This window comes from Salvia splendens, chromosome 12 (genome assembly GCF_004379255.2).
Source record: "Salvia splendens isolate huo1 chromosome 12, SspV2, whole genome shotgun sequence".
In the NCBI taxonomy this organism is placed as follows: Eukaryota; Viridiplantae; Streptophyta; class Magnoliopsida; order Lamiales; family Lamiaceae; genus Salvia; species Salvia splendens.
This window is the reverse complement of record NC_056043.1, coordinates 13,510,522-13,525,557: the sequence shown is the minus strand read 5'-3', so window position 1 is coordinate 13,525,557 and position 15,036 is coordinate 13,510,522. Positions and strand designations below refer to the sequence as shown.

Here is a 15,036-nt window from a genome sequence, read left to right as displayed (position 1 = left end):
AATATGGCCGGCCAACCACCACCAAATGACCATATTTCGGAAGCCATTGCCCATCACCCCTTCACCAACGATTGGGGTTTTTGAGGGTGCGAGACTGTTTAGGGTGGGAAATTCTAGAGTTACAAAAGGAGTAGATGAGGCAACGCTCATAATACTTCTCTGTACACCCTTCATTCTTGATTTAGTTAGACGAGATATAGAATTTTGATGAATATTGTTACTTATTGTACTTGAAGACTTTGCTATAAACTTGAATGGGACTCTAAACATAAAGCTATCTATTTATAAGTAAAATGTGACAATTTAACCAAAAGATTCAGAAAGATATGAAAAGACTCGAATGATTGTCGAGCACAAGGGAACGGAGGTGAAAAATTGGTATGACAATGAAACTTAAAATAATGTATTTCACGAGCCCTCTGATTTTTGAACAATGTATTTCATCGCAAAAAATAAATTCTAATATTAGGATTTCCAATAATTAAATTTTCTTATTTTTAACAAAATTTCTAAATTTTGGTATTAAATTAATATCTAATCTAAATATAAATCAAATACGTTGGAAAAAATGAAATATTTTTTGGGAAAAATGAATCTCTTAATTGTGAGATGAAGTAAAAAGTGATGTGGGGTCATAAATAATGAAGGGAAGTGATGGATAAGGGATAAGGTTGTTGTGCCCTTTTAGAGCATTAACAATAGAATAAGTCCTCACAGTTTTCTCAAAAATACCTTCTGTTATATCATCAGCCAACCTTACAACCATCTAACACCCCTCAGCCTTCCCAACTATCCTTCCATTTAATTCATTTTAATTGTTTATATTTATCAAATATTATTAAAACAATAAAAATGAAATTAACTGGAAAAAAACTCAAACATACTTCATTAAAAACTCCAATTAAAAAAAAACTTCTACCAGCGCCACCCGATTCACTAGTCGGAGTCCTCCCCATCATCCATAGCAACCTCTTGCATCGTCATCGATTGGCAACCCATATTGCGCTTCATTGTATTTACGACGATTTCTTGACTTTGGGGTTGGTTGCTGTAGGGATCAGACTTAGATCGGGTTCACTAATTACCAAGACCTCTTTGTTCTTCGTTAGAGAGCTCAGTCAAACTCTAACCAAGCGACTGATATTTTACAGATCAATAGCTATTACAATTAAAGAAGCTACTGAACTTAAGCACTGCACTTCTTGGACCAGAATCCTCACGATCCACCAAGAACCCTGCACAACTAGAAACCCTAGTTAGTATAAGATGAAAGATCCTTTCGGATCTACACAAAATATGCAGTAACAAAAGAAATAACAAAGGAATCGCATAGATCTACAAGCTATGACTCAGCCACCCGCTAATAGTACAGATCTATTCACCAAAACAATGATCCAAGGTAGCAACGTTGAATCCAACCGTGAAACTCTTCACACACCACGGATTACAACCCCAAACCACTCCACTGCACCGGATCTATCCACTCTCGAAGCTCACAACCACAGAAATCTCTCAACAAGAAACCCTAACTCCTCTGGAACCCAAGCAACCGAAGTAGTTGCTTATCCCGTTTAATCACACAAATATCAGTGATAAACCACAGTGGAACAACCAGAGAAACATCAGAGAAGAAAACCCGAGGGAAACTCAAAGAACTCGAGAGAGAGAAGTGAGAGAAATCAGAGAGTGAAGAATGAATTGAGGCGGTGAGTGAAGGAGAGGGGGTATATCAATCCGGGAATGGGCTAGGGCAAACATCCAGCCCAACTTACCTGATGGGCCAGATTAATTCCAGGCCCAACAAATAATAGTCCACCAACTAAACAACCCAAACAATCAACATACTCCACCTTGGACATTATTTTTTGGGAAACCAATTGCACTATTAGCTAAGGTTTTAATTCATTATAGCCTACAAGGCAGTTCCCACAGCACCAAAGAACAAGGTTCCTTAGCATAGGGAAGCAGCCAGGTTTGCCTACAAGACTCCGGAGGGGCTGACACCCATTAGCCTTGAGGACTTAGTGCCTCTAGCCACTAGCCACCCTTACCACAGTAGACTAAGAGGCTGAGGTCTTTAACCCCCGGGACATGCAGCTACCCTAGGTCAAAATGCAGATATTTTATGCAGAAAAGAAGTTTTTCAAGAGGTAAGCATTTTGTCCCCATGTCAGCTGGGTTCTTGTCAGTGTGTACTTTTAAAAGTGAAACCCCATTCTTTTCTACAATATCTCTGATGTAATGAAACCTTACATCAATGTGCTTAGTCCTATCATGAAAGACTGGATTTTTACATAATTGGATGGCAAACTGAGAATCTGAAAATAACACAGGAGGATTTTTCACAAAGTTGAGTTCAGAGAGCACTCCCTTTAACCATACAGCCTCCTTCATTGCCTCAGTAATGGCAATGTACTCAGATTCAGTAGTAGACAAAGCCACAATATGTTGCAGCTGTGATTTCCAACTTATGCAAGACCTGCAAACAGTAAAGACATAAGAGGTGGTGGACTTCCTCTTATCTCTATCATTAGCATAGTTAGAATCAACATAACCAGTCAATTTTACACCATCTTCACATCTGAAAAAGCACAGACCATACTTAGAAGTATGTTTCAGATATCTTAACAACCACTTTAAGGCTTCCCAATGAACAAGACCAGGATTTGACATGTATCTACTCAAACAAGACACAACATAGGCAATATCAGGCCTAGTACTAACCATCAAATACATCACAGATCCAATAGCATTAGCATAGGGAACCTTCTTCATAGCATTGATATCATAATCAGATTTGGGACACAAGTCTTTACTCAACATGAAATGGGCAGCTAAGGGAACAAATGTAGGCTTAGCATCAAACATGTTAAATTTCTTCAGAATTTTGAGCACATAGGGTTCTTGATGCAAAACAAGTACACACTCCTTTCTATTTCTAAAAATATTAATTCCTAATATCTTCTGAGCATCCCCTAGATCTTTCATGTCAAAATTCTTACTCAAGGCAGTTTGCACAGTAGTTATGGTCTTCAAACAAGGACCCATAATCAACATGTCATCCACATACAACAGAAGGAAGACAGGAGTAGCAGAATTCAAGTTTTTAACATACATGCAAGCATCAAAAGTACTCCTAACAAAGCCTAGATCATGCATGCAGGTATTAAACTTATTATTCCACTGTCTAGGTGACTGTTTCAGACCATACAAAGTTTTTTTAAGCAAACACACATGATTAGGAAACCTAGGATCAACAAAGCCTTCAGGCTGTCTCATGTAAATTGGTTTATCCAAGTCACCATGCAAGAAAGCAGTTTTAACATCCATTTGTTTCAGTTCCCAATCAAAGTGAACACACAAAGCAAGCATCAATCTCACAGTTGTAAATTTAACCACAAGGGCAAAGATTTCAGTATAATCTACCCCCTCTTGTTGAGTAAAACCCTTAGCCACCAATCTGGCTTTGTATCTCAAACCCTCCACCTCACTTGTAAGTTTATACAACCACCTGCAGTCCACAACAGAGACTCCCAGAGGCAGAGGAACAAGTATCCAAGCTAGATTTACTTTCAGAGAGTTCATTTCCTCTAACATGGCTTTATGCCATTCATCCCAGAACTTAGATTTAGTAGCCTGTTTATAAGATTGAGGCTCATCCCCATCAGCTTCATGAACATTAAAAGCCAAGTTAATTAAAGCAGCCAAGCCCACATAACCATCATATCTAGCAGGTTTCTGGATCTGTCTTCTAGGTCTGTCTCTAGATAAGATATAATCATTCAGGTTTGGAGCATCAATAGCATTTTGAACACCTGAAGGGGAATTTAACACATTCTGGACAGGCATAACAGGAGGATTACAGACAGGACTACCAGGCAAGTTAGCAACATTGTCCACATTGTCAAATAAGGGCACATTCACAGCATTATTTTGCAGACCCCCCTCATTAGGTGTTTCAATAGGAGTATAAATTGGAGTACAGTTCCAATAAGGCTGCTCCACCTCACTTGGAACATCCACTGGATGCTCCACAATAGTGGGTGAATCTGTGGACTCCACCTCAATAAGAGGGTCACTGTCCACATTCTGGGGAGCAGGGTTTTTAGCCACTTGCAAGCAAGGGAATTCAGTTTCATTAAACACAATATCCCTACTAATAATGACTTTAAACCCTGGCTCATCTCTTAGCCATACCCTATACCCTTTCACACCTTCAGGATATCCCAAAAAACACCTTTCCTATACCTTGGTTCCAATTTATCAGATTTAGTATGCACAAAGGCAGATCAACCAAACACTCTCAAATTAGAAAGGTCAAGGGACTTCCCATAAAACACATATTCGGGACATAGACCCTGCAAGGGGACAGAAGGAGATCTATTCACAAGATAAGTAGCAGTCATCAAAGCTTCACCCCAAAATTTTTTGGACAAACCAGAGTTAGCTAACATGCATCTCACTTTATCAAGCAAAGTCCTGTTCATTCTCTCAGCTACCCCATTCTGTTGAGGGGTATAAGGGACAGTCTTATGTCTTTTAATGCCATAGCTAGCACACAATTCATTAAATTGTTTATTACATAACTCTAAACCATTGTCAGTTCTGATGGCCTTAACCATTTTCCCTATTTGAGTTTCAATAAAGGTTTTCCAAGTAGAAAATTTTTCAAAAACATTGTACTTGTGCTTCATGAGAAAACACCAAACCTTTCTTGAAAAATCATCAATAATTGACAGAAAATACACTGACCCAGAGTGGGAAGACACAGAAGCAGGGCCCCACACATCCATATGCAAGTATTCCAAGACATTCTTACTAATGTTTGCAGGCACAGGAGTGGGAAAAGAAACCCTATGTTGTTTACCTAAAACACATGTGTCACAGAAAGGCATATTCCCAAGAACATCAGAATCAGACAAAATTGCATGCTTTTTCAAATTGTTTAACCCCTTTTCACTCATATGACCTAGCCTATTGTGCCACAACAACAATTTGTCAGAATTTACCACATTAGCACAGGCTTTATCACAAGTCAGAGGCACAGCATTACAGACATACAAGCCACATTTCCTTTTTGCCTTAAACAAGCACATGGAACCTTTATAGATTTTCATGCTTCCCTCTCCCCATTTACCACTCACACCAGAGTTCTCTAGTGCTGTACATGACATCAAATTGTAGCATAATTCAGGAACATATCTCACATCCTTCATGTTCAACACATAGTCATTCTCAAACTGTAAACACATAGTGCCAATACCTTAAACTACACACTTTTTATCATCAGCCATAGAGACATAGGTATTAGATACATGCTTAATATCAGTGAACACTTCCTTGAAAGGACTTACATGGTATGTACAGCCAGAATCACAGAGCCAATCATTTGAAGAGAAAGCACACTTGGGGGAAGCATTTATACACAGCAGACCATGCAGCATAAACACAGAGTCATATTCAGCATCAAACATTGCAACATTTGCAACATTTTCAATCTGTGAGTTTCCATTATTATTATTGGGAGGTTTATACTTCTTAGGTTTATTACAGTTCCTTTTAAAATGCCCAGGTTCTCCACAATTATAACATTTCCTGATAAATCTAGAGTCCTTGCTGTTGGACCTAGATCTGAACTTTCTTCTGGAGTTAGACCCTCCATTAGATTCATTCCTCCCTCTTGAATTAGACCTTCCCCTAACATTTAAAGCCTTATTAGGAGCAGCCTTATCAGAAGCTCTTTCCCTTAGTTCCAATTCTTTTGATTTAAGAGAGCTAATTATCAAATCAAGAGGAGCAGTATCTCTGCCATATTTAATAGCAGCTTTAACATCACTGTATGAATCAGGTATGGCATTCATCAAAGCAATACTGGTATATTCATCAATAGTTTTATCTCCTGACCTCTTAATGTCTTGAACAAGCTTTAGAAATCTATCCACATTGTCATCAATATCTTTTGACAAATCAAGCTTAAATTTAAAAAGTTTTTCAAGCAAATACATCCTTGAAGACATAGAAGTTTCTGTATACAAAATATCAAGGTGTTTCCACATTTCAGAGGCAGATTCAATGTGATTAACCTTTCTAATCACAGAGTCAGACAAGTTGAGAATAATGGTTGTTTTAGCCAATTCATTCATTTCATCTAGTTTATCTTGTGGAGTATCAGTAGGCACAGAACCATCAACACATTTAAACACTTTTTGTTGAATAAGAACACATTTGAGCTTCTGTTTCCATATCACAAAATCATTTTTGCCATTGAAAGGGACCAGGCTGACAGGTTGAGCCATTTTTTGAAACAAGAAAAGTTTTCGAGCAACACAGAGGACAAGAAAACTTAACAAAACACACAAGCAAGCAGACAACCAACACACAGACAATCACCCAGGCAAAAGACAACACATAATTACAGATTCACCAGGTTTTCACACAGAAGACCTCAAATCCTTGACTGTCACGAGCAGGGCCGGCTAAGGCTATCCCAGTTCGCAATCACTCACTTCTGGAGGGCGCAGGGGGTCACTTAGGCAGCACAGTATGCTTGGTAGTCAAGTAATAAGAGATCAAAGAGGCAGAGAGCGCCAAGAAATCACGGAAGCACAAAACACAGAGTGAAAACACACCAAGGAAACCCTAAGTCTTGCCAAGACTGTCTACTAGCAACAAATATCCCAATCCTATAGTTGGCACTATACAGAAACCAGAAAACACAAGAAAGTTTCGGCCAATTTACCAGTGCGAATCCCCACTCGAAGGAGGATTCCACTTGCCCACCTCCTTAAGCGACTTGGCGTGCCGATCTAGTCCCCCCGTGGCTATGATACCACTGTAGGGATCAGACTTAGATCGGGTTCACTAATTACCAAGACCTCTTTGTTCTTCGTTAGAGAGCTCAGTCAAACTCTAACCAAGCGACTGATATTTTACAGATCAATAGCTATTACAATTAAAGAAGCTACTGAACTTAAGCACTGCACTTCTTGGACCAGAATCCTCAAGATCCACCGAGAACCCTGCACAACTAGAAACCCTAGTTAGTATAAGATGAAAGATCCTTTCGGATCTACACAAAATATGCAGTAACAAAAGAAATAACAAAGGAATCGCATAGATCTACAAGCTATGACTCAGCCACCCGCTAATAGTACAGATCTATTCACCAAAACAATGATCCAAGGTAGCAACGTTGAATCCAACCGTGAAACTCTTCACACACCATAGATTACAACCCCAAACCACTCCACTGCACCGGATCTATCCACTCTCGAAGCTCACAACCACAGAAATCTCTCAACAAGAAACCCTAACTCCTCTGGAACCCAAGCAACCGAAGTAGTTGCTTATCTCAAACCCACATAACCGTTTAATCACACAAATATCAGTGATAAACCACAGTGGAACAACCAGAGAAACATCAGAGAAGAAAACCCAAGGGAAACTCAAAGAACTCGAGAGAGAGAAGTGAGAGAAATCAGAGAGTGAAGAATGAATTAAGGCGGTGAGTGAAGGAGAGGGGGTATATCAATCCGGGAATGGGCTAGGGCAAACATCCAGCCCAACTTACCTGATGGGCCAGATTAATTCCATGCCCAACAAATAATAGTCCACCAACTAAACAGCCCAAACAACAACAGTTGCATTAGCCCAATGTACGATGACGTCAAGCAGGTGCTTTGATGCTTTGAGACAACTCCAAAGTGGCGGCGCCCAATTGGACTCCCGCGGACCCGCTGGAAGCTTCTCTCAATATCCACTGCTGCCGCCGACGTTTGGGGATATGCGTCCCGCCGGAGGATATTGTGATTCGCTATCGTGATTGATTATATCTATAGAGAAAATTTATGTTTGTGAGAATGATAGTGTCAATAAAATTAAGTGCAATGAGTTATATACATATCTTGATATGAATTTTTTTTTAATAAAAACACAAAATTTGAGACGGCTCCAGGTCGGCGCGCAATAGGCGCCGAAAGAGTGCAGTCCCTCTACCGTCCGCCCCACGCCTGATCCCATCCCCTCGGCACCCGCCGTCTGACGGCCTTCCGCGCGCAATAGGCACCGTCGTCCCGCTCTTAAACTTTGATTCGATCAACTTTGGAAAGGCCTGCTAGCCGATCAGTTCCCAATAATAGATACGTAAGGTTGCTTTTACGTTTTACCAGTGTTGTGTTGTCTCATAAATCCAAATCAAATAGTCTAATCCAAACTGCCGGTTCCGGTTATAACCGCAGGTTAAATTGATTTTTTTTTATCAACTGTCATTTCAAAAAGGTACATTACCGATTCCCCTCTCATCTCTCTCACCATAAATACAGTCGTTTCATTACTTAATTTCAGCCGATTCTGAACTATCTTTTTCACTTTTTCAAACCACCATTTGTGTCATCTGAAGCAAAAGCAGAACCACAGCAATCTTTAGGTGAGCATAGAAAATCTCTCGCGAAATTCATTTGTGTCATCTCATTCTCTCTCAGCACCGCCGAGTGCGATTTGCTTCAGCATTTCAATAGTCAAGCCCCTGTAACCTCCCGACCCCAAAAATTCCAAGGATTGAAATTATTCATGAAATTGTGAAGCTCGTTAGAGAGTCCTTACTGGTGCTGAAGAAATATTTTGTGAAATTATCGGTTAAAGTTTCAATATGTTGCGATGTTTGGAGTAGCGAGTTTGAGCAACAGTTTCTAAGAATCTCATGTCATTGGGTAGAGTCGTGGAATATTAAAAAACGATTGATTGCATTTAGAAGGCTATACGAACACAGAGATCCAACCTACGAGAGTGCTCATGAAACGCATAAAATTGTGCTAACTATGGCTTAGATTCCAAAGTTTTTTCAATTTCTTTTGATAATCAAACTGCTAGCACATATAGTTTAGAAGCACTTAGTAATGCTCTCCAACCAATCGATTGGTGCGGATTTTTTCCATTCTAGATGCTTGAATAATGTTCTGACTATGTGTGTTCAAGATGCATTGAGTGCTTTAGAAGACGAAATTACCCCTATTAGAAATGCAGCAATGTGTATATGGCGTGCTGATACGCATTTGTTTAGAAAATGGGCAACATTTTGCAAGATAAAAGGGTTGATTCCGACAAGATTTTTCATAGATCATTCAGGGTGTGCCCCTTGGTATCAATCTTACAGAATGGTTCATGGCTGCTTTGAGTATAGAGATGCATTATGTTCATTTTTTGCCGAGCAGCAATTTGGGGATGTTCGAGTAAATTTGGCTCAGTTTGAAGCATGCTCTAGCTTATATCAGCTTTTGACTACTTTTTATCAAGTTGTTGAAGAACTATCCCGTGTTTATCATCCTACTTCTGTGTTGGTCTTGGATAATTGTGTCAAACTTGCAATTCTGTTTAACTCTTTAATGGGGCGTGAAGGTTTAGCACGATGTGTTGCTGCAATGATAGCGAAGTGGTTGAAATATTTTCATGAAATCCCTACTGTGTTTCTACTTGCTAAAGTATTTGATCCTAGAATAAGATTACATGGTGTGGAGAAATTGTTGGAGATTTACTATGATGCTCTGTTTCCCATTAAAGATGAAAATACCCCAATTCCTAGCTTGATTGTTGCTAATGTAAAGAAATGCTTGTATGATCTCTTTCAAGAGTATAGCATGAAGCATGGTGCTAGTTTGGGTATGGATTTTTCTTCCGGTAGCCATAGCGATGAGATGATCCCTTTATTGCAAAGACTGCAAAACTTGTACTATGAGGTGTCAGAGAAACGGCCGAGGTGCTATGGCGCAAACCCTTATGGGGAGCTTGAAACATATCTGGCGGCTAGGTTTGAGTATATAGTGGAGCCGGAGTTTGATATCTTGAAGTGGTGGTCGAGGATGACTATGCAGTTCCCTGTAATGTCCTTGATCGCGAAGGGCATATTGGCAGCTCCGGCTTTGACTGTTTCTGTCGCGCAAGCATTTGGCACGTACGGGAGGGTACGCGTTGGACTGGCAAATGTCTAATTATCTCTGCCAACGTCCACACTCTCCTCTCATAGAGAAACAGTTGTTGCTTGGGGATTGGACGAAGGCTGAGGATCGAAATGAAAATGACTATGATGATGGCTATATGAGCGAGGAGATTTACGATTGGGAATTAGATGATTATTGATGCATGCATATGTCTCGCTGGTTGATTGAGTTGTCTGAACACTTTTCCAGATTGTACTATGTAAATGTACATTGTACGTGGTAAATTTGGATTAAGCAGTGGAAATATCACAATATCTATTTTATTTTCTCTCCTATATTATTATTATGTCTTCAATAAATTTACAAAATAATCTCAATTTTTTTTATCTCCTATATTATTATTGCTCCATTTAATTTCCAAAACGGTAAAAAATGTTTCACTTTAAGAGCATCCGCAACCCGGCTCATAGCCATCTCCATCTCGTCTCGCCGAGACGAGATGGCTAAGAGACCGGGTTGCAAGCAATTGGTCTCGGAAAAATCTCTTGGGAGAGAGATATTATTGAGCCAGATCTCCACGCACCCCCACACACATGGCAAGCTGGCATTGGCGGTGACATCCACTCGCCGACCCGCAAGTAGGCGTCGAATTTTAGTGATTTTAATTTTTGTTTAAACAGAAAAAGTACAAAAAAAATACCAAAATTAATGAAACCTTCTCAATTCCTCGAATGTTAAAGTTTTATGACCCTTTTCATAAAAATATTTGTTTTTTTATTATCTAATTATCCTAAACTCTTTTATAAATACCTCATGCATCCCATAATTTTTTTTATATCAAAGAAACACTAAATCACTAAATATATATTATGTCATTTTCATATTTTGTATAAATATATGAATATTGTTTTAAAAATAAAATTAAAATGAAATAGTGAGACCCATAAATAATTAAGAGATGAAATGAATTGGAGATGGAGGGTTGTAGGTGATATCTCTTTAGGAAGAGATGGAGTAAAAAGTAGGGAGGAGCCGTGAATAATAGTATATAGAGATGAATTGAAGATTGAATGAAGATAGGGTTCCGGATGCTCTAACAATCAGAAACCGGAAAAGGTGGGCTATTTTTTAATAAAAATAAAGACAATAATCTGACCTAGATAATCATCAGCATATATCAAATGAAACATTTATATCTGTGAGATTTGAGCAATAAATGGTTTTCAGTATAAAGACGTCCAAAATTATTGCAAGAATTACACACAGACAAACTGCTTGAAAGGTTCCTCAAGCAATGAAAATTCTGATAGAATCAAACTTCAACTCACATGCTTAAGCCTAATGCGTAAAGGAAGAAGTTGGAAAATATTGCATTCAAAGTAGAATTTTAATGCAAATCAAGAGTTTTACATGTAATCTTAGTCCCCTCCACTTCTAAGAGCTTATTCGATGTAATCTAATGGCAAATGTGATCCCTGCAACACCAGAAAATACATTACACGGATGATTTGATTTCGTTTTAAGGTAACAGGAAACAAAAATTCAGGCTTATTCCTCCCTAGGCTCATCAGGGGCAGTTCCCCGTAAGTTGTTCACAAAATCAAGAATATAATGAAGTGTAATTATTTGATATATTATGCTTAAGGAGAGAGAGAGCAACAGACAGGTAACAGCTTAACACACACAATTTCTAATGTTCTTCATATGGAGATTTTTTCTGACCGGCCTAATCACATCGATTAAATAAATTAATTTAATCGACTAAATAGAAGCAGTAGGAGATTTCAGGGGCCAGGGATGAGGGAAGTGGGCATCTAATCATACCACTGAGGTAATAATGGATTTAACTAAAGCATGATTTTTTCAAGAAACAAACTAGGCCAAAGTAGGCTATGTTCCACCTATGCCGATGTACAAATAAGCATAGAAACTTTTTGTTCTGGAACCAACCTTGATGAGATCAAGCAGCAGCAGCCTGTTGTAACTCTCTGTCGGCCCTCTCCCTGATCCTCCTTTCCATCTCTGGCCTAAAGTGCCTAATAAGACCCTGAACTGGCCAAGCAGCGGCATCTCCTAATGCACAAATGGTGTGCCCTTCAATCTGCTTGGTCACTTCCTGGAGCATGTCAATCTCCTCCAGCTTTGCGTTTCCTACTTTCATTCTCTCCATAATCATCCAGAGCCATCCAGTACCTTCTCTGCAAGGTGTACACTGGCCGCAACTCTCATGCTTATAAAAGTAAGACAGCCTAGCAATGGCATCAACAACGTCAGTGGACTTGTCCATCACAATGACAGCAGCAGTTCCCAACCCTGACTGGACGGCTTTAAGTGCATCAAAATCCATGAGCACATCCTCACATAAGTTTTTGGGAATCAGCGGAACAGATGAACCACCGGGAATAACAGCAAGTAAATTGTCCCATCCACCACAAACACCACCACAGTGTCTCTCTATAAGCTCTTTCAATGGAATACTCATCTCCTCTTCAACAGTACATGGCTTATTTACATGCCCTGAGATGCAGAAAAGTTTGGTTCCGGAATTGTTTTTCCTGCCAAAACTAGCAAACCATTCCGGGCCCCGCCTCAAAATGGTAGGTGAAACGGCCACTGTTTCAACGTTCGTAACAGTTGTGGGGCAACCATATAGCCCGGCATTGGCTGGAAAAGGAGGTTTCAACCTGGGCTTCCCTTGCTTACCCTCAAGGCTCTCTAAAAGAGCTGTCTCTTCGCCACATATATAAGCACCAGCACCAAAGTGGATATGCACATCAAAATCATAACCTGAACCACATGCATTCTTTCCCAACAATCCAGCTGCATAAGCTTCTTTCCTGGCTTTCTCGAGATTCAGTCTTTCATTCACATACTCACCACGAATATATATATACGCAGCTCTAGCCCTCATCCCAACTCCTGCTATTAGACAACCTTCTAGCAGTTTATGGGGATCATGTCGCATGATCTCTCTATCTTTACATGTTCCAGGTTCACTTTCATCTGCATTTACAACAAGATAGGAAGGGCGGCCATCAGATGCCTTTGGCATAAAGGACCATTTAAGTCCAGAGGGAAAACCAGCACCACCACGGCCTCGAAGTCCCGATTTCTTCATTTCATTGACAATCCAATCAGCTCCTTTGATAACTAGATCTTTTGTCCTGTACCAGTCTCCACGTTTCATTGCACCTTTCAGGAAAGGATCATGCAGACCATATACATTAGTGAAGATGCGGTCCTCATCTTTAAGGCCGCCAAAGTGGGTCTTCTCTGGAGGTGGCGGAGGGGGTGGAGGCTGTGGGGTGGCAGAAGTTGCAGCAGCCTGTGTGCTAAGTAATCTACGCACGAGGCCCAAATTCTCACTTGAGCGCTGGATAAAAGCAGCCTTTTGTAGAGAAAGGATGCCTTTTATAGGAGCCTGTTGAAGCATTGAAATAGTCACGACAAATAAGTAGTTTAGTTTCAACTTTCAGGTTATAATGTTTAAGTATATGCTAATTCCTCCTATTACAAATAATACTACATGCTACTTCTAAAGGATTAACATTAAAACAAAAGGAAAAACAGATACCTAAGGGGGAAGGGGAGTGAACTAAACGGTATAATACACAAGAACAGACACTCAAGGACATTAAAGGATAGATGCTACCATCTAGTCCTTATTCAACATCTGGAGACTTGAATTTCTGTTGTCTCAATAAACAAGATATATAATGGGAACAAGGCTTGAGGAAAAGATTTATCAAATATATACCATCTGGTTGTAAATGCTATACACGTATGCAAAAATAACTTATTCAGCATTTTTTAATATTTTTCGACTCAAAGCTGATAATAGCTACAATGGGGAAAGGACTACGAAATCAGACTCCATCATCCCAGATGCAAGCACAATGAGTTGCCATTATCGTACTAGTGCAGTGAAGCAAACTAACTAAGCTCGTATATATTTCAATATTACCTCAAACATCTATTTCATGTACAATTGTAGACACTCAAACTGTTTCCCAACACCAGGAGGAACCCTCAATCAATCAATTGAATGAAATTACACAGCTATGTGCCTCATTTTGAAGACATGAAATTTTTTCAAAAAAAAATCATTTTATTCCAATTTTTATGACATCAGCGCACAGCCAAAAACACTCAAATAGAACCGTGGGCAAAAATGTAGGGTTCGATCTAATTTTTCTCATCCCAAATTCTTTAACCGTCTATTTCCAATTAAAAAGGGCTAGAGCTTCGCATCTCCAGCTCCTCGGGGAACAAATTGATAGTTCTAATTTTGCATTTTCAATCAAGAGGGAGATCCAAATTTCACATAAAACCAGATAATCATTCCAAAAAAATTGAATAAAAAAAAGTAGCAGTTCGATACAGAAGAAACGCGTACCATAATGACATCAAAATTTTACAAGCAGAGCAGCTGCGATTGAACCGAGACGACGAATACGATTTTGACCGAAGTTAGGAGATGAGGGTGTCCACTATAAGGGCTCGTTTGTTACCCATGTTGGCCTAATATGGGTTAAGAAGATGTAATCTCCAATAGCAGGTTTAGTGATAGAGTTAGTAATCTTTGCCCTATGTTTGTTTGTACAGACACATATCCCCACCTCCGTAAACACGCTGTTTGGTATGCGTTTGCGAAACTAGAGATACACGTGTGCATTCCCGATTTTATCCTCATTGTTTTTTCATCAAGTTTAAGCTCAAGCTCTTGAACCTCTCTCTTGAATACTGTGACGAAGCCTTTCTCCAGTCTGTCCCCGTTTTCATCATTGCCACAAACTCGTCGTAGCTAATTCGCCCATCCTGCAAGAACCCAGCTTGATATAGTGAGCACTCAGTTATTGATGATAGACATAGAAGAAGATGAAGAGAATTTATGGCCTTCAAACCTTGTCGGTATCAACATCGTGCAAGATGTCATTGAGGACATCAAGTTCGGGTTCGACCTCTTCAACAGACAAATGTTCCGCGATTACCTACACAGTCGCGTCAATTGGAAACAACACGACTCGAAAGAGGTGAGACAGAAGCGATCATTTACCCATTGCCAGCGAAATCAAAGCGGAAGGCACTGATTCCCTCTCTCTCG

At 39.6% G+C, this 15,036-nt stretch overlaps 2 protein-coding genes across 2 annotated transcripts; one reads left to right on the top strand and one right to left on the bottom strand.

Annotated features, from left to right (window-relative positions):
- Positions 1 to 8,960: 8,960 nt before the first annotated feature.
- Positions 8,961 to 9,983, top strand: LOC121757582 (zinc finger BED domain-containing protein RICESLEEPER 2-like). The gene has a single exon (XM_042153107.1). It carries the CDS (start codon positions 8,961 to 8,963, stop codon positions 9,981 to 9,983), a length of 1,023 nt encoding a protein of 340 aa, XP_042009041.1.
- A 1,153-nt stretch (positions 9,984 to 11,136) lies between these two features.
- Positions 11,137 to 14,497, bottom strand: LOC121756853 (NADH dehydrogenase [ubiquinone] flavoprotein 1, mitochondrial). Its single transcript, XM_042152264.1, has 3 exons — positions 14,329 to 14,497; positions 11,883 to 13,353; positions 11,137 to 11,407 (listed from the first exon to the last, which is right to left on the bottom strand). Exons 1-2 carry the CDS (start codon positions 14,329 to 14,331, stop codon positions 11,893 to 11,895), a joined length of 1,464 nt encoding a protein of 487 aa, XP_042008198.1. The 5' UTR covers positions 14,332 to 14,497; the 3' UTR covers positions 11,137 to 11,407; positions 11,883 to 11,892.
- Positions 14,498 to 15,036: the final 539 nt, after the last annotated feature.